This window comes from Sturnira hondurensis, unplaced genomic scaffold (genome assembly GCF_014824575.4).
Source record: "Sturnira hondurensis isolate 20B ecotype Veracruz unplaced genomic scaffold, ASM1482457v3 Scaffold0023817, whole genome shotgun sequence".
In the NCBI taxonomy this organism is placed as follows: domain Eukaryota; kingdom Metazoa; phylum Chordata; class Mammalia; order Chiroptera; family Phyllostomidae; genus Sturnira; species Sturnira hondurensis.
Genome location: NW_028096448.1, coordinates 14,257,660 through 14,284,304, shown reverse-complemented (window position 1 = coordinate 14,284,304; position 26,645 = coordinate 14,257,660). Strand labels below are relative to the sequence as shown.

General features: G+C 44.8%; 1 protein-coding gene and 1 non-coding gene across 2 annotated transcripts in view; one reads left to right on the top strand and one right to left on the bottom strand.

Annotated features, from left to right (window-relative positions):
* The window catches only part of VAT1L (vesicle amine transport 1 like), a 153,463-nt gene that overhangs the window by 12,560 nt on the left and 114,258 nt on the right, over positions 1–26,645 (top strand). Inside the window, exons 2-3 of the mRNA XM_037037961.1 lie at positions 11,780–11,909; positions 15,792–16,007. Coding sequence (XP_036893856.1) covers positions 11,780–11,909; positions 15,792–16,007 — 346 coding nt within the window. The remainder of the gene's footprint in view (positions 1–11,779; positions 11,910–15,791; positions 16,008–26,645) is intronic.
* Positions 14,971–15,116, bottom strand: LOC118981291 (small nucleolar RNA SNORA15). Its single transcript, XR_005065324.1, has one exon. It is a non-coding gene; the product is annotated as a small nucleolar RNA SNORA15 (small nucleolar RNA).

Here is a 26,645-nt window from a genome sequence, read left to right as displayed (position 1 = left end):
CAACATTTGGCAGCCAGAACCGGAAGCAGGGATACGTAATGCAGCCAGCAGTGTGCCCACCTTTCCTGAAATAGTGCCTTCAGGTCAATTTGCCTTCAGATCCCTGAGCACTTTCTCTGACGACAGGGGACATGCTCCATGCCTCTAGGACCGCTGCTTCATGGGACGAACAGAGCAAAGGCAGCTTCATCCTCCCATCGCCCGGGAGACTCAACCATCTCTATCTTCAGCTGGCTTCCTCCTTTTGCTCCTTTAACATTTTTTCTTTTCTTTTCCTATTCTTTGTTTCCCCTCTTTTGTGTCCTTGATGGAGCTGGGCCTGTTTGCTCTTGAATAGAAGCCCAACTTCCAGCATAGCTGAAAAGCACTGTCAGGTTCTGTGGGGTCCTTTAGGGAACACAAAAGCGAGACCCATTCATGCTGCAGAGAACTTCGCCAAAGTACTTTCCAGTGACATCCCCCCAGTGCCTCCTGTTACCTCCAACTTTTCCCTTGTGCCCTTCAGACCCTCAGACTCTCAACCCCGGCCCTGCCTCCCCTTGTCTTTCGCATCTATCTCTGCTCACTTTTCACAACTATTCCTTTATTGTTCCGGGTGAATCTTTGCTCTTCCCAAGCACACCCATCAAGCAGGTCTTTGATCTCACTTCTCCCCCTTATCTCGGCCAATGCACACACTAGGCTGCCAGCCGATTTAGGCTGAGAGATAATTCCCTTTAAGAAGAGGAGAGAAGGGAACAGCTTGAACCACTCCCAGGTATTTTACTACTTATACCTTAAGTGGGGAAACCACCAACTGCAAGACTAGAACATGCTAAGCAGGGAACACTGAGAAATGAGTTTTTAAGACACCCTCTGCCAGTGGAGTTGCCCAGGGAGTGTGGGGGAGATGGGAGGGCAGTGACTGTGCCACGGCCCCTCCTCGGGTGGCGTAGCATTTGTGAAGTCACTACAAGACTAACTCCATAAAATGAACCATGTTTCCTCATTAATGTGCTAAAAGATTAGAACTAGTCAGTGACTGTCATAAAATCATAACTACAGAATTAGGAAATCTTTTTCATCACAATTATTAATGGGAAATGCTTTTGAAAATATTGGCAGCAAAATACTTTAATTGTATGACTATAATTAATATGCTGTGGTAAAAAGAATTCCTTTAAAAAGCCATTAAAAGTGAAATAAATCTATCACCAAAAAGGCTAATTAAATTTAAATATTAGTTAGCTAAAAGGAGAAGTTCAGTGCCTCCAGTGCACTAGCCACATGTCAGGTGCTGTGGGGCCACATGTGGCCAGCGGGCGCCGTACGGGAGCACATGCGTGTCCATCACTGAAGAACGTTCTGTGGGACAACGCTGCCTAGTCCTCACCCCACTTTCCCTGTTGAAACAACTGGTTTACTAAATGCTTTTTTAAAAAACAAATCAGCAGCAATGACGTAGGAGACAACTGTCATGTTACAGCAAAATGTATGGTTTCTCTGTGGGGACCCTGCCCCTCAGGGTCTGCAGGGAAGGAGTCTAGCAGGAACCACTTTGCACGGTCTGAGACAGCCTCCCCTCCCACAGTGGGACTGGTGAGGCTGGAGAACCCAGGGACACACCCATTTCTAAGGGACGGCTTCCTGGGAAGCCTCCATGGTTCCTGCAAAGTGAGGGGGTAACTGTTCCCTCTGTGCTGCCTGCATCCCTTCTACCACCTCCCATGGGGAGTCTGTCATACTCTGTGGTCATTTATTTGTTTATCTCTGAACTCCTGGTATCCAGAGTTGTAGTTGCCACCATTGTGGCATGAGTGCCAAGCCAAGCCCCAGACCACGGGGGCCTGCTACATTTGGGCTGGACTGGAGTCAGCGTTCTACCTAACCAACCACTGCCAGGCGCCGATCTGAAGTCTATGACTTGGTCAACCTCTAACATGGAGCACAGAGGCTTTAACCTTTTCTGGAACCTTCTTAGGAATAAATACCTGCTGTGCCCCCAGGAGAGGCTAAGAATAAATAAATGACTCTAGATCCCAAATCAAGGGCTTAGTCTTGGCATCAAGGAGAACTTGTTTTGGACTGATTGTACCATGGTCTTTAGTTTCTGTTGAAAACTGGCTCCTGATATTTAGATTCTCAGTTTGTTTCCTTGGCCATTTTGTTCTGTGTTTGAAATACTACTGAAGTGTGTTTTGGGTGCTAATTTAGACATATGACCTGCATATAGTTTCTCTTTCAGAGGGAATAAAAGACACTTGTACAACTGGAACCCAGGCTACAGCACCCTCACCATCAGCCCAGACCTCACAGATAAAGGGATCCGGGTGGGCAGCAACAAGCACTGTTCACTTTATAAGTATTCTGAGCTAGCATTCTTCATGGGCTTTCCCAAGCAATTTACCAATTGTGCATGCACTTTTTAAATAACTGAAAATGCAGGTTACGAAAAACACCGAATGTGTCAGAGAACTTCACGTGTCTTATAGAGCAGTGGTGGTCTGTTTATCTAAAAATAGTGTTTAGAGGGGGTGTGACGCAGGGTCATGTGCAGCCAGACACCAGGGGGACCAGTGTCAGGACCCACGGGCCAGCCATGGGGAGAAGAGAGCCGAGTGTCTGTAATCCACTCTTCCCACCCTCTGATGGAGCGCAGGTGACTTCTCTCTCCTGAGGTCCATCCAGGACAATTCTGGCTGTCCTCAAGTGAAGGATGCCATTTGAGATTTGCATAAAAGATGTCCTTACTTTAGACAATGAATACTTTCCTCTTTGTAGCAGATTTGTATCAGTCTATTCTCACAGTCTTGGGATAACAAATTGTGTGCTTAAACAAGCCCAAAAAGAGGGGGAGAAAGAATTGGGAACAAGGTCTTTTGAGATCAGTGTGTATTGTCTTAGGTGTTTTCAAGTTTTGACTGGGATGAACACATGAAAGGGAAACCTTCAGTTCCAGGGAAACAGAACAACTCCGACACCTTCTTCTCTGCCCCCACTTGGGCTCGGCATTCAATGCTCTGAGGCGCCCAGCAGCCGCAAGACGAGAGAATAATAGAGAAGGGCGCACCTACCAGTGCTGCTTCTGCTCAGAGCAAAGCCTCACATTGGGCCCTCTTGCTCCTGTTACCGGTTGCCCTGGGTGCTGGGGCGTATTCACCAAGCAGAGGGAATTCCAAATTTCCCCTTTAGAACTGGTCAGTGTTCTCCCAAGGGCCAAGCCTTCTCCAGCATTCTGTGATCTCCGGCTTCCCACAGTAACACAGAAAGCTCTGAGCCAGCACTGTACATGGATTTTCCCAAGCAATTTACTGACCTTGCATGTATTTTTTTAATAACTGAAAATTGTTTATAAAACCCCGTGAAAGGCCTTTCCCTCCCGCATTGGGATACGAGTGATTTATGAGATATGAGTAACATCCTGTAAGTTTAAAGGGTACAGTGTGTTGATTTCATACATTTATAAATTGCAAGTTGCTTACCACCATAGTGTTAGCTGCCACCTCCACCCCGTCACAGCTGCCATTTCTGCTTTGTGGTGACCACACTCAAGATCTGCTCTGGCATGCATTTTGACCACTCACCTGCCTTTACCCCTCTCTCTCTCTCTCTTTTTAAGTCTCCATCCATTCCTTATTTAATTTTTTCAATTCCTCTCTTTCCCTTCCTGTCATTGTTTCAGGTCCAGACATAAAGATCTCATTCTCATTTCCGCTCCCCAGCATGAGTGATAAGATCCTTTAGACCTTATCTCCTCAGGGACTACTGTGCCGAGGGCTCCATAAATCCTCACCGTCAGTTACAGCTGCTCTGGGAACACGACCCCAAAAGGGAGAGCATGCCAACCTTCTCATAGTGGACACTGGGCACCCCCCTCAGAACGAGGACCCAGGCATTCACTCTCCCAGCTCCTGGGAGTGGTGGCTGTGAAGGCTGGTGGCTGCACCCCTCCCGAGGACTTGCAGAAACCGCCCTTCTTGCCCAAGGTTTTGCATGCCCCTCCCCCGCAGGCAGCTCTCATCAGATGACTAGCCAGTGCCATGGGACAAAGGTCCAGTCCCCTTGCCTTGATTCATGACAACTTGAGGGGCCATCCTGGTTCTGAAATTGAAATTTTCTGTGGATAAACCGAGTTCATTTTACTACTACATCAGTGTCCGACTTCTGCTCTACCCAGCCCAGATTCCCTCACATCCACACAGGTGGGGCTCCCTGGGGGCTGCCTATTAGACCTTTTGTATGCAAATCTCCATCTCAGAGTCTGCCTCCCAGGGAACCTGACACCTTCTTTGTGTGATGATGATGGTGATGATGGAGGTGGAGGTGGTGACAATGATAACAGCTCACACTTACTGAGCACTTCCTATGTGTGAGGCACTCTGTTTTACACACACTGTTCCCTGCAATCCACACCAACGCCCCATGGGGTGTGTGCGCTGCTGTTACATTTTGGAGATGAGAAAATTAACAACCAAGTTGGTCAAGCAACCTGCTTGAGGAGGAGCCCGAAAGCTGAAGCTGAGAATTAAATTCAGCCTCAGTCCTTGCAGAGGCCCCCTAGTGCAATGCTTTGGGAATGCCTTTTGGGGGTCAGTGTTTTGAATACCTGGGTTTCCTCGTGTTGGTGCATGTTCCGGGGCTGTGTGAGCTGACCTCTCTGCCTGCACTTCTGTGCAACCACGCAGCACAGCCTGGTCATCGGCTTCTATGCTTCCATTTCCCCGAGACAGTTTGGACCTCTGTTAACTTCGGATATCCAGTGCCTAATCTATGTTCAGTGTATAGCAAGTGTTCAATATGACAGATGAGTTGAGAAGTCCCCTCTTTGTAACTGGGAAAACTGAGCGATGGTCTCTTAAAAGGAGAGGACAATACAGTAGTCAGGAGCAAAGCCTTTACACCTTGGCTTTGTGAACCTCCGTATGCCTTGGTTCTATTCTCTATAAATGTGGGCAATGTCATTTATCTCTTAGTATTGTTATGCTTCTTATAAAAGTTAAATGGTATTATGCTCAGAAAGCACTTAACATGATTCTTGACACATAGTAAGCACTCCATAAATGTTATCTATCACAATTACTAACCACAAATAATTCCTCTTCCCCCCCATATCCCACCTTGGAGAAATTAGAAGGGGGTCTCTAGATATCTGCTAGCTTCCAGGGCCCCCACACAGTCACAAAGCCCTACGTGAGAAACGGTTCCTGTCTCCTTGGACAGTCTTCTGCGCAGCTGATGCTGGGCTAGCAGAGCAGCTTTTCTCAGTCCTGATGGCACATGGAAGTGTGTGCCTGGGCTAGGGAGATGCTCAGAGTTGGGGTCAGGATATGCATGTGCAGGAAATAAGGATAAAACAGACACCATCATGATCCAGACACGCATCCAGAAAGCTGACTGTAGTAGAGGATCTGTCAGGTTGCACCCCACGTGGTCAGCAATCTCTGCTGTGGGGGAGGGGAACGGACTGCCATCACCCCCAAAGAGTGAGGCCTCGTGGTCTCACAGAGTGCTCATTACACACACATTCCGAGTGTCTTAGAGATGGCTCATAGAATCACAGGGGCTCATGATTTGAAGACATTTACAACCTGTTAGCTGGTCCTGTTTTAAATCCCCTCCAGGACATCTTAATGGTCTTCACAAACACCCTCAGTAGCCAGGAACATGACAGCCCACCCAATACTTTCATCACCAGTTTTGACATAGATGTCAACGGCCTGATAACCACATTTCAGAGGATATACAAATCCAGGAGGAAGAGCCAAGGATGAGGATTCAAGAAAGAGCCAAGCAAATTGGAACGATGAACTTAATCTAATAAGAGCACATTTAACAAGGGGAAATATCATCAAAAAATTCAGCTGCCCTAGAGGACATGAGAGATCTTTTCATTTTCTTATCTATTTAATAATTGCCTATTAGTTTTTTACCTGGCCTCATTCCAAAATGGACTTTTTAATAGCTTAACGTAAAAGGAAATGTCATCAAAGTGACTCTGCGAGTGTGGCCCCCAGGCCACTGGCAGCAGCATGGCCTGGAACCCCGTTAGAAATGCCAAATCTCGGACCTCACCGCAGACCCAATGAGTCGGGAACTCAGTGATGGAGCCTGGAAAACTGCGTTGTTACGAGTCCTCCCGGGAGTTCAGTGCACACTCAAATCTGAGGACCACTGTGAGAGTTGAAGATTTTTAAAAATGGAAACTCCAACTCATTTAGAAGGTTAAGAGGAAGTCGAGTGTTGAGATCACAGAAAATGAATGACTAAAGGCCTGAAGTTCTGGGACAGTGGTGCTACAAATTTGTCTCAGAGCTTTTTAACGGCCAATGCAGTGTATCTCTATACTCACTTTGCACACTGTACTGGGCCTGTAATACTTGTACAAATAATCCGTGTGCTGAGATTTGAAGAAAGTGCCTCTGTCTACATGAAGAAAGCAAAAATGTATCACAACAAATAATATGCTCAACAATATTCTTTTAGTAAGTAAAACAATTTCTAAAGGTTACTTTTTGGCCATCGATCCCTTAATTGAACCAAGGATGGGGCAAGATTTGGGATTTCTACTGAGTGTGAGATTAAATTATGGGGCGGAGCTCTCCTGTTCGCATCTCTACAGAAGTGGGCTGTTTGCAGAGGGGGACTCTCCTCATGCAGTTCCTTGTGTGGTGGTCTGACAGTGTTTGGACTGCCAGGGTCGCTGCTGAGGACACCTGCGGCCTGAGGAGGGAACCAGACGACAGTATCTAAAATCCTTTCACATGAACAACCCCCGCCCCCCACTCAGTTGGATAGTAAAAGACAGGGAGAGTAAAAGACTGTCCATCCATATCTACCTGGGTAAGTTTTCCCTCGAACTGAAAAATGAACAAACTCTAGCTGGGCTGATTCTTCTGTCATCTAGTTCGTGGTATCTTTTAAGAGATCATTTGTGTTTTCTTTAATATTACTAGCTGATCCAAAACAAATGGACAGATTCCAAATCCCAACTTGGGGAGAATACACAGTGGCCCACTATGGATAATAGAATGACAGCTTGGCAACCAGAAATTCAGACTTTGTCGTCATACGAAAAGGGCTTGTATCCCAGTTCTGTACCTACTTGCACAAGGTAGTTGACATTCTCTAGGCCTCACCTTCCTCTTGCAGAAAATAGAGATTAAAATGGTTCATAGCTTACACCTAACATGCAGCAGCATCATCGAGGGAGATGACGACTCCAGCCGATGCTGGCAGACTGGCTCCACGAGAGTCAGGCTCCAGCAGGATGCAGAAGGAAGACAGAGGCACCTCCCTGAGCCTTCACAGTGTCCATCACTCAACAGGTAACAGAAAATACAGAGAGGCCAAGCTGGCTTGCCAAGTTAGTGGGATACTTATGAAGACCACCAAGCATCTCTCCCTCTCTACCTAAGCGTTGGCTTGGATAATGTTTGAAACAGAGCCCACAGGATGAAGATCAAGTGAGCAGAGCAGGGGAGATGGGGGGGCTTCAGAGATCCAGCCCGGGACCCACAGTTCACGATGGCTGCACGGGAACTGGAGCCCAGACACCCCGCTTTGGCCTCCTTTCCCTATTTCCTCTTTGCTTCAAGATGCCCCTGGATCTTAAAAATATCGATGTCATTAACACTTGGTTTACTGGCATTTGAGATCTTATGATGTCATGGGATATATAACGAGCATGGAGTTTAAAGGCCTTGATTCTAGTCTTGGTTCTGCCAGATACTAGTTGTGTTGACTCCAACAAGTCAGCTTTCTTCTCTGAGTCTGAAAGTTCACATCTAGTTGATGGGAATAACAATAGCTGCACTTCTTGTCTTTCTAGGGCTGTTAGAATATTTAATGAGATGTGTTTGGAAGCACCCAGGAAACTGTGCTGTGCTATGCAGACCCCAGATTTCCCTGCATTGTCTATCACATCCTTCATCCTGTGATTTGAGTGGCTCAGGGTCCTTGTCTCAGACCTCTGCCTCCATTCCTCAGGAGTCTACGTCTCAGTAATAAATAACCCTTGAAGCCTAGCCCTCAACTAATAATTTAATATGAGAAGAAAAAAATAGAAGTCTTAGTACGGTTATACCAATGTTTGAAAAAAACAGGATTACCCAACAGAACATTATGTCAAGCACTTTCCAGTACTATTTTTTTTGCAGTGACCTCAAATGTCTGAGAGCCATATGAAAATTAGCTGAGAGAAACACCTTACTATCTATTACCCACTCTGGGGGTCTGAGTCATCAGGCAGAGTCACTTCCCCCCACCCCCTGCCCCCAATTTCCAGGTGAAAACTGAATTGTCTTAGAGAGTGCTGGAAACATAATTAGAAAGAGGTATAGTTTGATCTGCCTCTATTTTTTCCTGTTGTGGTGGAAAAGCGAAGTTTTAGACAGACCCAAGTTTAAGTCCAAGGCTTTGCAATTCACTGTCTGTGTGGCTTTGGACAAATAATTTCTCTCTAAACACTGTTACTGGATTTGTCTGAAGACACAATGAGGTCAGTAATGTCAGTCCAGTGGGTAAGATTAGGGTTATTGATTATGGTATTTATTTTAGTCTGTATCCTTTGGTTTTATGAGGCAGAGACCATACACACACAACCAAAAACGAAGAGTTTCTATTGCAAAGAGGTGTGAAGTAACAAAAAAGTCGGCAATCAGAGAGCAGGAAGCACACCAGGCTGAGCCTCAGCGCGTGCAGAGACCTTCCCAGTCCCAGTAATGGCATTGAAGTCTGTGAGGCCTGACCCTGGTGCAGGCTGCCCGTTGGCTCCGCTGCTCTTCGGGTATTTTCTTCTCTTGTAATTCTACCACCCGCTGCTTTTTCACTTATGCTTCCTTTTCCAAAACACAGGCCAAGTAGTCTCTTAAGCTCAGTTCTATCGTTTGACATCCTCTCTGATGCTAAGTTGTTCACTTGCTCCGTGCTTCCCAATTCATAGTTTGTGAGCAAGCACCCCAGTTCTTGGACCAGTTCCTTTATTGCATGCAAGGAAATGGGTTAGATTATGAATGGCTGCCCCTCCAATATCGGGCCCACCACTGGTGCGGTTAGCTGTCAAAGAGATAAGTTCTACACATGGTGCCTTGGGCGCATCTCTTCAGCAAGGACGGTAGGTAAAGTTCCCATAAGGAAGTCCATGTTGTGTGTAATGGCTTGGGTTCTAGAATTTGCTCGAACTCTAATCCTGAGTATGACAGTTTCTGAAGATGTGACCTTAAGCAAGTTACTCAATCTTGCTGATTCTCAAGCTCTGCATCTGAAAAACAGGTATGATAGTCCATACCTCAAAGCAGTATTGTTGAGTTCCTGCCACGCACTGCACTCTCAGTAAGTGCTCGCTATACCTGTATCAGGAGGAGCTGGGGGCAGGCACCAGGAAGCAGGTCTGGCGTGACCCCTACGGGCTCTCCGTTAAGAGCAGTTCACCTCTCCTTTGTGCTGAGATGAACAACACTGACTTGATCCCTGCCCCCCAGGATACAGCTACTTCCCACTTTTCCCCTGAAGATGAATGGCATTCTCTGTGACCCCGATGGAGGCACTGCATACATCACTGAGAAAATGGGATCTACAGGACTTTATAAAGTCAGTCTGAGTCCTTCTCACCGGAATCGGGCAGCTGGCTGTCGGTGTCCCACCACCCATTTCATGCAGCCCTGCAGGACAGCATCATGGGCATCCCGGGTGCGCCTTCCCTAGGGACAGGCATGTTTACAGAACTGTCAGGCATTTCTCCATCAGGGTCTTGGGGAATCACAGGTTTGCACAGAAAGAACACACAGTGAGCTGAGATGGAGAGTTTGATTTGGGACATAGAAATTCCTTTTATTGATATTTATTTATTTGGTTGTGTTGGCAAATGGGCCACTTCACAGAAGTGAAGCTTCTAGACAGCTGAAGTTCTCCCACTTCAGCTCTGAAACTGTTTTTAACTCTTGTTTAATGGAGTCTTCCTAAAATGTATTATACACATCTGCCTTTTTAATAGCGGTTGCAGATTTAAAGGTTACATTTATTGAGCACTTACTATTGTATGTGGCACCACATTTAAGTGCTTAACTCTCATTAATTTCCCCAAAGCCCTGTGAGATACGTACTATCACAATGTCCATTTTACAGATGAGGAAGTTGAGGCCTGAAGAGGCTAGGTAACTCACCTGAGGTTGCACAGGTAGAAGTGGCAGAACTGGGACTTGTCCCCAGAACTGCCCAAGCTCATTAGAAACTGGCCGTGATTGGAGAACACTTGATTAATAAGTGACCTATTGACTATGAACTTTCAAAGTTGGGCCTTTGGCAGCCTACACACACATTTCAGAAATGGGTCTGTTTTTCTGAGTATCCCTTGGAGCATTTGAAAAGGAGTTAGTATGCAAATTGGCAGCACAGATTTTTGAATACTTAGGAATATCCCTTCATTCATCAGATGTTACTTGGTTCCCTACTATGTTACTGTGCCAGGCACTCTGGAGGCAAAGAAACAGGCACCCAGCTGCCTTCCAGGAGGGCACACGTCAGAGCCACTGCAGTGGGACAGTATGTGAAACCTGCCTGGTTGGTGGGCAGGAAACCCTGGAGGAAACGGTGATTCCTGAACACAATCTCAGGGAGGTTGTTTGTCCCCCTCATTGACTCCCACGCTGTATGGACGAAACTGATGTGTCAAGAGCGGGTGGAGTTAGATGCCTCCCTGGCCCCAAAGAGGCCAAGAAAGAAACAGGTGAGGCGTATTTAAGAAATAGTTCAAGTTGTCTTGCTTGGAAAAGATGCCGTGGTCAGGCGTTAATGGGTTTTGGGCCAGACCAAGGAGCTTGGTTTCTATAACCCGAGTCTTTCTTAGATGGTGGTTTGTAAAAACAGAAAGTCTGTTAGAACCACATCTGGCAGGAAAAAAGTACATGTTTAGTAGGATGTGCTTTCTCATTTGATCAGTAAATGGGTATTAAGTGCAATTCCCAATTGTAGCTCTTAAATATATATATGTTTTGGAGCACTGGTAACATCATTAGAATCATTTGACATATTTTAATAATAATGTTCTTATTCTAAAAGAAGTATGTTAATAGAAAATACCAACCTCTCTAATCTAGAGATACCTAACACTTTTGAAACAAGCCCCCCAGTACCCCCATACCCGTGGCCCCTCCCTGTGAGCTCTCTTCTTCATGTCACGCTCCTCTAGCTGGACACAATGCCGCCATCTCTTGATGCCTCATGTTCACCATTATGGACGCTGTTCATGGCGCAGTGCTATAAGTGTGTGTGGTGGTTGAGGTGGGACAGTTGTTCAGAGACCTTTTAAATTAGGCATTTTTTCTTTTTCTCTCTTTCTCACGGTTGGCTGATGGTCATTGTGTCTGGCTGCTTTCCATGTGTCTTCTCCCAAATTCTTCCTAGTGCATTTTCTCCCCACGATTATAAGTGCTAGAATGGCTAATGACCAGGCTAGTCAATACGTGTTTTTAAAGTAAGAGTGATCAGGCTCTGAGAGAGGGCAAAGGGGCTATCTTTTGATTAGAGCGTAAACTGCAGCAGCCATTTCAAGTGCCAGCAAAGCATTACCTGCCCGTAGAGATAATTGAGTTTTGCTTTATTGGTGACAGTGAGCTAAGCAATGTTACTATTAGGCAAACTTTTCCAGACATAAATAAATAGAAAGGAAGAAAGGAGAGAGGAATGGGGCGGGGGGCAGGAGGAGAAAGGAAGGGGTAGGGAAAGAGAGAGCAGAAAAGCCAGACCAGTGCTTGCTTTGGGTTCTCATTTTGAATTTCTCTCTTTTCCCATTTGCTGATCACAGTGGTTTAAACTTCATTGACCTGATGGTGCGACAAGGGAACATCGACAACCCTCCCAAGACTCCCCTGGTGCCAGGTTTTGAGTGTTCGGGGATTATTGAAGCTCTGGGGGACAGTGTGAAAGGATATGAGGTAATGTTTTGACTTTTGACTGAAACAGTGATATTCATCTGAAATCCACTGAGATAATAAAAGATTATGTAAAAGTGCTTGGCATAACCTCTAATGTGTATTGTTATTGCTGTCTTATTGTTTTATTTTATTAACAATGTTGGACTTTCCAAATGTTGCACATATTTCTCACGCATCATCTCGGTGCTCCTGGCAACAGCCTGGTGGCCAGGGGAGATCTTGCCATCCGCTCTGTTCATGTCATACAGCTGTTAAATACGAGTATTGGGCCTCGGATTAATGAAGTGTGCACACCTTCTCTTCCCACCCATGCTTCCCACTTCCCCATCACCTGTGCTCAAAAAACAATTACAAAATGTGAAAGTTGGGGAGAAATAGCCTCTATGTTTTTATGCTGATTCCTTTAAATATCTACTTAACTGATACATCTAAGTGATTGTTTGTAAGTGGCATTTTGGGGTGCAGTTTTAAAGCCATAGGGTAGCGGCTTCTGACAGCAGGACAGAATCGGCCATGAACTGATGGATTTGGGGGTAGGATAATGGATAAAAAGGGTTATTATGTTACTCTGACTACTTCCGTACATGTTTGAAATTCTCCATGATAAAAAAATTTTAACAGTGGAAAGATAGAGACCTTTTCTACCATTATAATGCAAATAAAATAGGAACCAGTCTATAAAAGCTGGAAAACTGTGGGCAAACCAATCACACAAAATTGCAGTAGTTTGGAGTCAGAAAGCCAATAAAAATTAGGTACAAGAGCTCTCACTTACAACTAAGTGCTTCCCCAGGGAGACATGAGTGGATCTAACATTTGAGAACCCACTATAACCAGAAACGAGGGCCAGTGTTCTTTTTTCAGTCCCACCAAAGCCCTGCAAAATTAAGTTTGTTACTGTCTCCTTAGAGATGAGATTCAGGAAGGTTTGGGAATTTTCTGTGAGGTCCAAACAGTAGCAAGTAGTGGTTGAACCTAGACTCAAGTCAGCAAGGCCTTCTCACTGTTCCGCCAGCTTTGCCCTCGCTCCCAACCTGCAGATGCTGCAATACTAACTACAGGAAGGAAAATCCTATGCAGTGTGATGCTAAAACACCCCTGGGATCTGAATTTCAGTCTGCTGCTCAGTCTCCATGCATCTGAGCCCCAGAATACTCTTAAAATACCAGTATGCTCCAAATTCATTATGATGAATGTCTGGAAATCTCTTCTTACCCATCAGTGTTTTTGTCAATGTTTTCAGATAATGGGCAGGAAAAGGTTGAACAAGAAGTAAATGTGCTTTTTTTCCTTTTGTATGACTTTTTACGTGTTCTGCCCCCAGGCAGCAATATCACCCAAGGCAGCACCACCTCTCCCTGAGAGTGCTGCCTAGAAGAGATACTGTCTGCTCTTTACTCCTTCATGTGGTCCCAAAGGAAACAATCATACTACTAACTCTAGTAATTCTGAACACTGGATACATAACCCTTTATTTTAGGACATAACAGTAGATGGGGATGTCGTTGGCTTTAGTTTAGAGGGAGGACATCCTCTGCTTGATTATGCATTTTTCCCTCATATATGACCTTTCTTCGGCTAGTTAGCTCCGGCTTCCATATTGTCAAACCTAGTCTCTACCCCACTTCCCTCCAGTGACTTTCAGCTGCACAAATAAAACATACCACCTGCAGGTTTCCAGTCAGGGTGTGATTTGGGAGAAAACCATTACTAAAATCCCCTTCATAATTTTGACTTGACATTTTCCCTTGGGTTAGAGATGGAATTCCATGCAGCAGCACACTGGATAGGTGTCTTGGTTGACCGAATGCTAGAGAGGCTTGAAAAGTTGTTACCAGAGGCCCAGCAGACAAGGAAGAATTTGGTCTCGATTTCCCAGGATTTTTTTTTTTTTTGCCTTAACAAAATCAAAAACCAAAGCGAATTGGAATTTTTTGAAGTTGCCTACCCCTGGACTCTGAAACCAGGACTGATCTGATGGTGTAGGCACTTTTGCCACTTTGATAATGAGATGGGAGAGAGGGGCAGGCAACCCTGCTGTGACGGCTGGGACCCTCACTCTCAGGGCGCTTGAGATACTCTTTGCCACATCCCATGTTGACACTGGAGACCATCCACTACTCCAGGGTAGTGAGTCTGTACCTTTGTGTTTCCATGATTCTGTGCAGAAGAGGCCGCCGGTGTTAGTCCACAGTGACCCTCTGGTCCAAGCTGTTACATTTAAGCTGGCATTCCTGACACTTATCATTTGGCATTCTACAATTCCAGGAGCTAACACCTTTATTGTCAATGGGACAGCGCCTCCATTCCATCAGCTTCTTTGTTAGACAGCTGTTCTCTGCTTCATAAAGTATAATGGGTCTATATTTAGCTTTTGAGCACTAAACTGTGAATTCTGTGAGATCAGGAACCAATCTGTTCTTTCTAAGGGTTTATATTGATTGCTCTTTTCTCATTTTACATGCATACTGCCAAGCGCATTGCACACACTTCATAAGGACTTTTCCTGATGTTATACCCATTTTAGAGCCAATAAAACTGAGGCTTACAGAGTTAAACATTCCCAGACTTGGAAGGTTCACCTGTTGTACACCCTTATATAACTCTGTCTTCTTTGTAGCACTTATCTCAGGTATAATGAATTGATTATTTTATCTGGAGTCAGCTTGCCTAGATTCAAATCCTACATGACTTTGGGCCTATGGTTTAATCTCTCTTTGTATCAATTTAAATGTCTGTGTGATCTACAATCATTCATTTGTAATATAGGATTCTTACAGAACCCATCTCACAGGAAGATTTTGTTGTTTGTTGAGTAGGGTAGAAGAGAAATGCTAAGCTACAAAGGAATTAAAACAGGATCAGTATGAACATATATATATGTGTGTGTGTGTGCATATATACTAAAACACTTGTACATGGAAGTCATTAATTTATTGAGAATTTATTACAACTACAGTTTGAATGTTGTATTTCAAAGTCATAGTACAAGCCACTAACATTAACAGCAGCATGCCTCAATTTAACTAGCACTCTGCAAGCTATCAGTATTACTTCACTTATTTGTATTTCCCTTCAGTAATGACATGCTATGAAAAAAGGTACCATACCATCATAACCACTTTAAAGGGAAGACTGCTCTTATTTTTTTGCATGGTGTTTAGCTATATAAACTACTGATAAATAAAACACAGTATTCTGCCATGCCTTTATAGGGGTTTTGTACAAAAGCCATGAATTAGAACATGCAGTGTTCTTAGCACAATGCTGGCCATATAAGATATGCCCAGTAAATGGTAGCTGTTCTCACCCCCACGGGCATATTCCTATTTGGCACTCAGCCTGGTTATTCTTCTTGTCCCCTGCACTTAGATTTGCATGGCTATTTTGATGCGCCATGTTCACATCCACAGTGCTATCTTTGTTGCAAATACCACAGTGAACTAGCGTGTCAGGGCACCCAGGTGGGGTGGCAGAGAACAAACAACAGTAGCTTTTACTCCTGGCCTTGCCCCGTTAACCTTCCTTAGGGCTCAGTCTTTCTCAGCTCCGAAACGGAGAGATTAGATGAGAGCTTCAGTCAGGACAATGACCTTCTGACAGTGGCACTCCGCGATGTGTGATGTGCTCCACATCTTATATTCATGCACAAGACGAGGAGTACAGAACATGGTTTCCACAGCCCCTGGGATTTTTTTTATAGATGGGCTTCAGAGCATCCAAAAATGCCTTGAAATTGAGGGGCAGGGGAGGGTGTGCATATGTGAGGGTTTTTTTTTTTCTGGGAAGGAATCTATATTTTTCATCAGATTATTGAGTAGTTGAGAAATCCCTGGAAAAGGTTCAGAAAGCTCCACTAACCCTGTGCTTCCCTATGCCCAGATCGGGGACCGTGTCATGGCATTTGTCAATTATAATGCCTGGGCAGAGGTGGTCTGTACGCCAGTGGAGTTTGTCTACAAGATCCCCGATGACATGAGCTTCTCTGAGGCTGCCGCGTTCCCCATGAACTTCGTCACAGCCTACATGATGCTCTTTGAAGTTGCCAACCTTCGAGAAGGGATGTCTGTGCTCGTGCACTCGGCTGGTGGTGGCGTGGTAAGTTGTTTGTGTGTCCTGTTCCTCAAGGTCATGAAGGTGAAAGTGGAATGACATCCAGTGGCAGTGAAATTCCTCTGTGAGCTATTTCCATTAGTAGGGATGCTCTTTATAATTCCAGTGAAGCTCACATGGATGGAGGAGGTCGTATAAATGACTGCGAATAGGGTGAGCCTTGTGGCATGTGAGGACTTGGTGGGTTTCGGAGATGGTTTCTGTAAGAAGCACTCAGTCTTGGGATTACAATGAGCTGCTTCTGTCATTCATTGTGAGATGCCTCATGGTCCTGTCCTACTACTATTTGAAATGCCAAAAATGTGGATGATTATTTACTTTTTCAAGAAATGGCCATGAATTTGAGATTGTTCCCATATTAATGACGTCGTTATTTGTTTGTGTTCTGATGTGTTTTCTTGAGTGGGAGAGAAGGAGACTATGATCACACTAGCATAATGGGACCGTCACGCGCACATAAGTGATCCATGAGGGTAGTTGCACGTGTGAATGTCACCCGTCAGGTGTGTCTCTGACAAAGGGGGGCATTGGAGCTAAAAACTGCTGCTCTGGAATTCAGGGATGGCAGAAAATTCTTCCACGGTTTAGGTGGGTCTCAGTGACAGTCACTCAGTGCATACTGCACACCTGCCACACGGTAGGCACTATGTTCCCGTCATGGCCTACTGTGGGTGGAGTAGAATGACAGTCTTTCTGAGAGTGCGAGGACCTACTCACTAACTCAACAATTATTTGTTGAACACATTTGTTCTGGAGTCTTGGGTTAGAGATGAATAAGAGAAGGCCCTGATGCGCCATCTAATAGGGTTTGAGAGGTCCTCAGTGCTGGTGATCCTGTGTTTGGGTGACTCAGAGACTGACTCTTACACTTGGGTCTGCCTCGAAGAGATCTTTCTTGGAGGCCACGCTAACATTGATTTTCTTAACATACTGGCTTTTTACAATGATCAAAACCCTGCAGAGTATATAGCACATTTCTCTTTTTCCTTTCTGAGAAAACAAGGTCACATACAAAAAATAAAATAAAAAAAAAAACCCTAGGAAGGCAAAAAGATAAAACTTTAGGAATGCCTTAAGAGGAATATCTTCAATCACTTTAGCAAATTTGCTAATGTCTTTTGACCATGAGTAAAGATATAATAAAAGCTAAACATCCCTTGGAAAGGAAATAGATTTTAGTGCCGGTTAATGTGCTAACAGCCAGGAAGCCATTTAGAATTCTGACGTTTATGGCCTTCGTGTGCTCAGCATGCAAAGCATTAGAGACTCATCCCCGTGCTGTCAACAAGAGTGCCAGTCTTCACAATGGTGCCGAACCCAGCTCTGCTGAGAGTCAGTGTTTGGACGCTGGCACTGAGGATGTTTCATGTTTTTTATTTCTCATTTGAGTTTGTTTCTGGAACAAAGAGTAATGTGTCAGGAGCATGTATCTCCCCCAAAGAAAAAAGTCTCTGGAGGTAGAAGTTTTTACAGTGCCTTTTTCTGGGCTTACAAATATTACAGCAGTAAGAACTAAAATGTGAAACAGATGAAGGAAATGGGAGAAGGGGACAACGTGGGGAGGAAAATGAGCTGGCACACACAGTGCAGGCTGTGGTGTCCTACAGCTTCGCTCAAGACAGACAGTGGCCTGGGTGCTTAGCTTCCTCATACTGTGCACAAACAGGGAAAATGGCCAGCTGTGTGAGCTCATGTTCTCTCGATGGAAATAAACCAGTTATTACAGAGAATTTTAACCAGCACTGGGTTTTGAGACCTGGGGAACATTTCTCAGTGATTTCTCATAAGAAATGTGTGCTGAAATATAGTGAACATCCTCACAAAACTGTTACAGTAAATGCATTATTTCCTTGATGCTTTTTCTTTAGGTCTGTCTCTAGCGTTGTCTGATAGCACCAAAGTAAAGGAAATATAGTGAAAGCAAATATCCTCGTGCCAAAAGGAGGTAGTCTGGTTTAATCTGTGCCCAGTTTAAAGGTGTGGTTGGACTGCCCATCTCTCAGGTGAGAGGGTCACCTTGAATAGTATCTCTCCCACCCAGGATTTGATAGGTGGTATGAAGCACTGAGTTCCAAGTTACCATTAGAGGAAAGACTTCTGGCCAAGTGCACATCTGTGTATATGAACACTTAAGCAGGCTGTGGTGGAGTTGACACTGTCTTACAAAATTTAAGAAGACCTAAGGAGAACCCAGACCATTGCACTGCCCCACAGTGGAATGACCAGTGAGTCACCCCCAGGCAGCCTTAGATTCCTTCCAGTAAGACAACCACTCACTGCTCTGGTGGTGGAGAGGGCTCCCTGGGCCCATTTTTAATGCGTTATCTGTGTTACCCTGGTGAGGAACAGAGATGATGCTTCCCATTCCTGCTGGACAAATCTGTTAAGTGCAGCTGCTGGCTGTGTGGTCACTGTGGCAGGCAGGATAATAAGCCCCTTCCCCTTACAGACACCCATGTCCCAATCCCTGGCACCTGTGAGCAGGATGCTTACACAGCAAAGGAATTTGCAGACTAAAGTGAGGACCTGGAGATGGAGAGATTATTTTGGATTATCCAGATGAGCCCAATGTAATTAATCACAAAGGTCCTTAGAGATGGAGGTGGGGGGAGGGTCAGAAAGAGATTTAAAGATGCTATGCTGCTGGCTTTGAAGGCAGAAAAAGCACCAGGAGCCAAGAAATGAGGGTGAACATCAGATGCTAGAAGAGACAAGGAAATGGATTTTCCCCCTGGAGTTTCCAGAAGGAACACAGCCCTGCTAACACTTGGTTTTTAGCCTAGTGAGAGCCATTTTGGACTTCTGATCTCCAGAACTACAATATAATAAATCTGTGTGTGTGGGTGGGCATTAATTTGTGAGCCACTCAGCTCGTGGTAATTTGTTACAGCAGCAACAGGAAACTCATACAGACACTTCCCTGGGCTGCCTTCCTTTTCCCCATGGAGAGCCTGCAGAGGCTAAAGAAAAGCATGTAGCAAGTATCAGAACTGGGATCTGTACCCTAATCTGGCTGGTTCCCAAGACTTCCCTTTCTATTTTACAACCTAGAATGTTGGCAGAACCAAATTCATCCATTCCTTCATTTATTCATGTGTTTAACAAATACAGTTCTACTTCTACCTGGTGCTAACTACAGACATTTTATTTTATTTTATTTTATTTTATTTTATTTTATTTTATAGTATAGATGAGGATTTTCTTTTGTAATGGAGTTCATTAGGGTTACACTAGTTAATACAATTACATAGGTTTCAGGGGCACGATTCTACAACACATCATCTTTGTATTGTGTGTTCACTACCTGAAGTCAACCTCCTTCTGTCACCACTCCCCCCGCATCTACCCCCCTCTACCCGCCCCCACCTCCCTTTGCTTCTGGGAACCACTGCACTGTTGTCTGTCTATGAGTTTTGGGTTTTTTTTGCTTAATCCCTTCACCTATTTCACCCAGCTCCCCAATACCCCTCTCCTCTGACAGCTGTCAGTCTGTCCTCTGTATTTGAGTCTGTTTCTATTTTGTTTACTTTTCATTGGATTCCACATATAAGTGAAATCATGGGGTATTTGTCTTCCTCTGACTGGCTTATTTCACTTAGCATAATATCCTCCAGGTCCAACCATGCTGTTACAAAAGGTAAGATTTCCTTCTTTTTTATGGCCAAATAGTATTCTATTGTGTAAATGTACTCCAGCTTTTTTATCCACTCATCTACTGATGGGCACTTGGGCTGCTTCTAAATCTTGGCTCTTAAATAATGCTATAGTGAACAAAGGTGTGCATATATTCTTAATTTTTTTCTTTTTTTTAAATATATTTTATTGATTATACCATTACAGTTGTTCTATTCCCCCCTTCATTCCCCTCCACCCGCACCCTCCCTCCCCAACCATTCTCCCCCCCTTAGTTTATAACCACGTCTCAAGTTCTTTGGATTCTGTATTTCCCCCACTATTCTCGCCCTCCCCCCTATCTATTTTCTACCTACCATCTATGCTATTTTCTGTGCCTTCTCCCCCCTTCTCCTCCTCCCACCCCCCTGTTTCTAACCCTCCATGTGTTCTTCATTTCTATGGTTCCACTCCTGATCTAGCTGTCCTCTTGGTTTGCTTTTGTTTTAGGTGTGGTTGTTAATAACTGTGTGTTTGCTGTCCTTTCACTGTTCATATTTTTCATCTTCTTTTTCTTATATAAGTCCCTTTAGCATTTCATATAATAAGGGCTTGGTGATGATGAACTCCTTGAACTTGACCTTATCTGAGAAGCACTTTATCTGTCCTTCCATTCTAAATGAAAGTTTTGCTGGATAAAGCAATCTTGGCTGTAGGTCTTTGGATTTCATGACTTGGAATACTTCTTTCCAGCCCCTTCTTGCCTGTAAGGTCTCTTTTGAGAAATCCGCTGACAGTCTGATGGGTACTCCTTTGTAGGTGACTGTCCCCTTATCCCTTGATGCTTCTAGGATTCTCTCCTTCATTTTGGTCTTGGCTAATGTAATTATGATGTGCCTTGGTGTGTTCCTTCTTGGGTCCAACTTCTTTGGCACTCTCTGAGCTTCCTGGATTTCCTGGAAGTCTATTTCCTTTGCCAGACTGGGGAAGTTCTCCTTTATTATTTGTTCAAATAAGTTTTCCACTCATGGCTGTTTCTTTCCCCCTTCTGGTACCCCTATAATTCGGATGTTGGAACGTTTAAAGATGTCCTGGAGGTTCCTAAGCCTCTCCTCATTTTTTGAATTCTCATTTCTTCATTCCTTTCTGGTGGGATGTTTTGTTCTTCCTTCTGGTCCATTCCATTGATTTGACTCCCCGTTTTCTTTCCATCACTATTGGTTTCCTGTGCATCTCCCTTCATTTCAATTAGTTTAGCCTTCATATGTTCCTCTAATTTGTGACTAAGTTCCTCTAATTTGTGACTATAATCTACCAGTTCTGTGAGCATCCTGATAAATAGTGTCTTGAATTGTGCTTCTGAGAGGCTGGCAATTTCTCGGTCGCTTAGAGTTATTGGCTCTGGGACTTTGTTCTTCTTGCGCCATCTTTCGGGTTGTTCGTGCCTGTTCCATAGCAGGATCAGAGCCCTAAAGTGTTCACTAGAGCAGGGCAACTTAAGTCGCTGGGTTGTGACGTTGTATGTGGGGGCGGGGTCAAAAAGGGACAATGGCTCTCACTGGTATTGCAGGGCAACTAAGTCGCTGGGTTGCGACGCCGTATGTGGGGGCGGGGTCAAAGAGGGACTATGGTGTCCTGTCCGCCGCCTGCCGCCACGGCCCTCACCGGTGCCGCAGTTGCTGCCGTCACCGGGCCCACGCATTTCGTCCCACTGCACGCGAGTGTGCCACCGCCGTCAGCCCTCGCCCCCTGGGGCCTGCGTGGTCTGTCTCACTGTGCGCGAATATGCGCCCGCGGTCTGCCCCACACCCCAACTGGTTCCCGTCTGCCTGCGTGCCTGGGTCGGGGGCCCTGTCCTGCCCGACCCTGCTCGCTGCTGGCTCCGCCCCTTTTACCGTTCCCGTTGAACGGTTAGATATAGTCAGACTTCTGTATAATTCAATTTTCTGCCCTTTGGTTGTATCTTTGTTTCTCCAAACCTTTGTTGTATTCAAACTTGGTTGTGGGAGAAGGCACAGTGTTTCCACCTATGCCTCCATCTTGGCGGAAGTCCTGCATATATTCTTAGTGTCTCGGGTTTCTTTGGATATAGCCACTGAAGTGGAACTGGGTCATGAGGCAGTTCCATTTTTAGTTTTTTGAGGTATTGCTACACTGTTTTCCACAGTGACTGCACCAGTCTGCGTTCCCACCAATAATGCAAAAGTCCCTCTTCTCCACATTGTCACCAGCACTTGTTATTTGTTGATTTATTGATAATAGCCATTCTGACAGGTTGAGGTGGTATTTCATTGTGGTTTTAATTTGCATTTCTCTGATGATTAGTGACTGAGCACCTTTTCATATGTCTATTGGCCATCTGTACGTCCTCTTTGGAAAAGTGTTTATTCAGGTCCTTTGCCCATTTTTTAATTGGATTGTTTATTTTCTTGGTGTTGAGTCATTTGAATTCTTTATAAATTTTTATATTAACCCCGTATCAGATATATCATTGCTGAACATGTTCTCCCATTCAGTGGGTTGTCTTTTTATTGTGTTGATAGTTCCTTTGCTGTACAGAAACTTTTTAGTTTGATGCAGTTCCATTTATTTATTTTTTCTTTTGTTTCCCTTGCTTGAGGAGACATGTCAGGAAAAGTATTGACATGAGTTATGTCCAAGGAACTATAGGCATTTTAGCCAGAAGGCCGTAGCCTGGCACACGTCTTCTAACCTGATGTTGAAGAGGTGACAAGAAGATTAAACCTGGTTGGAATAAAGTTTCCTGAATTGAGTTAAAAATATGTGTGCAGTCCTAATGGCATCAAGATTCCTGTCTCATTTACATCAAATTCTGGGATAAAGAATTTGCGAACACAATACGACAAATGCCAGCCTTAAACTGTAATTGTGAAGGAAGCTCTAATATAAGATAGGAAAAGAATCTGATCCAGAGCAGGTTGCTTTCTCAATGGACCTGCCCAAGTGCCTACACTTCTTTGCGGGGCACTGTTTTCCTCTGACAATAGCCGAACCAGAGAGCCTGAGAGGGTAATGCCCCTAAGCGAATCTTTTGAACCTGGTTGAAAAATGGGCTTACAACTTCTTAAAGGAAAAGTAACAAAATAAGCAACCAAGTGGGGCTCATGTTAGGAATTTCAAGATTTTGCTGCCAATCCCATTTTATAAGCTAGTGTGGCTTCGGGCAGCTTGTTTGGGGATGTGCTTGATTTTTGGAGAATAACATCACTGTTACTATGTGGTTATTTGCACCTATGTGTAACATTTGATGCTTCTGAATTTTCAGGGTCCCTTCACCTTTTTTATCATCCCATCCAAGCAGAGAAAGGAGCAGCCTGATGTGGGCCACAGATCTTGGAAAGGAAAGCAAAACTTAATTTTCAGACAGAGTTAAATAGCTACCACTCAATTATTAATTTCTATTCCTTATGGATGGGGTGTTTCCCAGTGTCATTCAAATCTCTTCAAAGGAAAAACCACTGAGGGAGAGACAGAATCTATAAAGGAGGCCCCATGGGGCTCCCCGACCTCATGTATGGGCCTGCTCATGTATGGGCCCACAGATGGATGGTCCTCCCTGAATGACGGATGGACCACACATTGTTTTAACATTAAACTGGGAGAGACTGGGGTAAGTAGGAATACTCAGTGTGTTGGATGGTTTGAACATTGGCTAGTTATTCAATTTCAGCAGAAAAGACATGACCATTTGCAAAAATCACTATAGGAGAATATTTTGTTGAGGTAAAACCATCCTTGATTATGGAAGGCACCAACACCTATGCAGCTACCAAAGCCAGCAACCCAAAAATTGTCATTAGCTCTTCTTAACATGATACGAGTTTCTAAATCATATGATTCATTTCTTTATTTTTTCCACTCATCCAACACATATGTAGTGAGGGTCTCAGTTAAAGACACCGAATTAGACCCTAGGTGTTTAAGAGCATATGACAGATTTTCTTGCAATGAGAAGCTTGATAAGTCAAAGGGGGACCTTTAGATCAAAGAATCACATGCATAATTGCCAAGTGCTATAAAAGGGAGATACAAGCTGATACAAGTGATTTCAATAAGAATCTGACTCAGGATAGAGGTGGGGGATGAAATCAGGGAAGGTTTCCTCGAGGAAATGGCATCTGTACTTCAATCTGAGGCTGATAAGCAGGTAAACTGGACAAGAATGGAGGCGAGGGCTGGGCATTCATGAACAGTGAAGTTGGGGGCCCGGTGGGCTTTCATGTAAAGAATTCCAGATAACAGGTCACTCCCTTTCTCTTCCTGTCCCACGGACTGTCGTTTCACTTTTGGCCCCAGTGTCTCCCATCCAGATAACTGCTGCACACCCTTAATGGGCTTCCTGCCCACAGCTTCCTCTTTGAACCAGCTCTTCACTCATGGCCAGAGTGGTTTTCCCAACACACCAACCTGCTCTTGTCCCTCCCTGCTTATAATTGACACAGATGCCCACTGTTGTCAAGATAAAGTCCTTAATTTCTTGGCACAAGTGGCCCTTGTCATTTGGTCTTTCTCTCTCTCCCTTTCCCCGCTCTCTCTCAGCTTCCAGAGGGGAGTGGCTGAGATGGCTGTCCCCAAGCTTTCTGCTCTCCTTCTGTAGACAGAGTTGCTGCTGGTAGGGGGCTGGTCAGCCAGGGGCTGCTTTTTTAAGCCACCAGTCCTACCCCTGCCCCCCCATCTACCTAGGGCCACACATCTGAGCTCATGCCATGGGTGAGGGCAACAGTCATGTGAAATGTATCACTTCCAGGCCTGCCCTGTCTTATGAGATCCTCCCTCTTACATGCTCTCTCTTGTCCCAGTTTCCTGACAGATGCCAAGGTTGACCTGGGCAGCACATGTTAAAAGTGGCAGAGCCTGCATCCTCCCAGCAACTTCAATAACTGCACTTCCATCCCCCGTCCTATCTCTGCCTCACTGCTAAGTAGACTCTGTGAGAAAGAAGAAGAAAGAAACCCCTGTTATTTTAATTACTGGCATTCCACAGGTTACTTGTTATAGTAGCTAGCACTCCCTTTACTCTATGCACGTGGCACATGGCTTTTCCACCTCTCCAGGCTGCACCTTCCATCTCCCTCTGCTTTCCTGAGAGTAAGGGCAAGTGCAAGGGCCCTGGAATCAGACAGTCTACAACCAAAGCCGATGCCCTTGGGCAAGCCACTCAACTCCATTTCCTCATTCACATAATGGGAAGAATGACAATACATTTATTCTGCAGAGGGTTTCTATGCATGTTCAGTAAGCTTATGCTTAGGAAGCACTTAACATAGGACCAGGCATAAAGTAACTGTTAGCTGTTGCCATTATTGTTATTCATTGTGGGTTTACTCATATTCTTCTCTCCCTCAACCAATAAGCCCCTTCATCAGGGCAACCGGGTCTTACTCTTTCTGTGCCCGTTTCCTGCCACATAAACGTGGCAAACGTGTCAACCAAAAAGCTGTTGCAAGCCATTTTTTCTATGCTCTAAAGGAGTTATCTTCTGAGCTAAAGAAGGCCCTGTTACTGTATTAATCCCTGGGGGGTGGGGGAGGAACTTTCCTAGTGATCTTGTAAATTTCAATCTATTAAGCAGTCTTTGGTGCCCTTGCTCATGCCATCCCACATTCTGAATACTCATCCTACATTTTTTGTGTGTATCTGATGTGTGTTATTAGTTGAATGTGGTCCCCTCCTCATGGCTCCTGTGGCTGCCATAGCTGGCATCCCCTCCATCCCACATTCACCTGTGCTCAGTCTGTAGCCTTCAGCACCTGGACTAGCAGGCGCATGCGTGGGATCTCAGAGCAGAAAGGAAACAAAGGCGGACACCAAGTTGTGTCAGACATCAGCTGTGAACACTAGTCATTTAGTCCTTATAACCACCTTCCCTATTGGGTAGCACGTGACAGAGAAGAGACCAGATCATGAGTTCTAGAGGGAGGCTCCCTGAGTTTAATCCCTGTCCTACTTTCCCAACCACTTTAAGACTCATTTTCCTCATCTGTAAAGTGGGACGATACTTGTGCCAGCCCTAGGTGGTACTTAGGAACTTGGAACAGGCTTGGTATAGAATAAACCACCAGTGAAATTTAGCTATTATAATTTTCCAGGTTAATTACGAGGTTCAGTGTTGTTTTTAAGGCTGTAGTGTTAGTGAGTATGGGGTTATATTTGAACCCAAATGTCCAGTGCCATAAATTTCGGATCCAGTCCTTAGCACTAAACCACAGCAGTGGCCTCAGAAATGTCTGCACCACCCTCATTTTTTCTGCTTGCCCCACCCTGTACCCCTGAATAAAGGGGACTTCACTGTGGCAAGACCTCACCATCACCAGGGGCCTGCAGCTTTAGGAAGTGGAACCTCTGAAAATGTAAAGAGAACCAAATGAATCTATCTTATCTTCATGAGTAATCAGAGGGATGCGGATGAACTGTATCTCGGCATCTGCAGGGGGGGCTGTGGCCCGGGGACTTGCTGGAATAGATAAGACCTCGTTCTCTAACTGGTGACCCCAAGAATCAGGTCCTCTCCTCCCTAAATGTCAAAAATGCTCCAGAGACAAGGTGTGAAGCAAGGGCCCACTTCCCTCCTGGCCATAACCTCTGATGCTGGTGGCTAATGCCTGGACTTCTCACAGGTCAGTAACATGTCTAAGGTTACAATGAACTATATCTAAAAACACTTCTTCCAAGCTATGTCTATACCTGTGAAAGCCTCACTTAATTTTTATTGTAGGTGCTTTTAACTCCTTTAGAGTAAATCATGATTGGCTCACAGGAACAATCTGTTTTTTAAATTGTTGTTTAAGTACTGTCTTCTGTCTTTTACTCCTACCCCAGCAGGAACAATCTTTACCATAAACATTACAAAGGTTAAATTGGGCTCTGAGACAGGATTCATTCATTCCTTGTTAATTGAATTGATACAGTAGTTCACAAGGGGATAGGAGGCGAAACAGATTACCCCAGTAATTTTCATATCCCCTCTATGAGGTGGTCCTGTTACGTCCT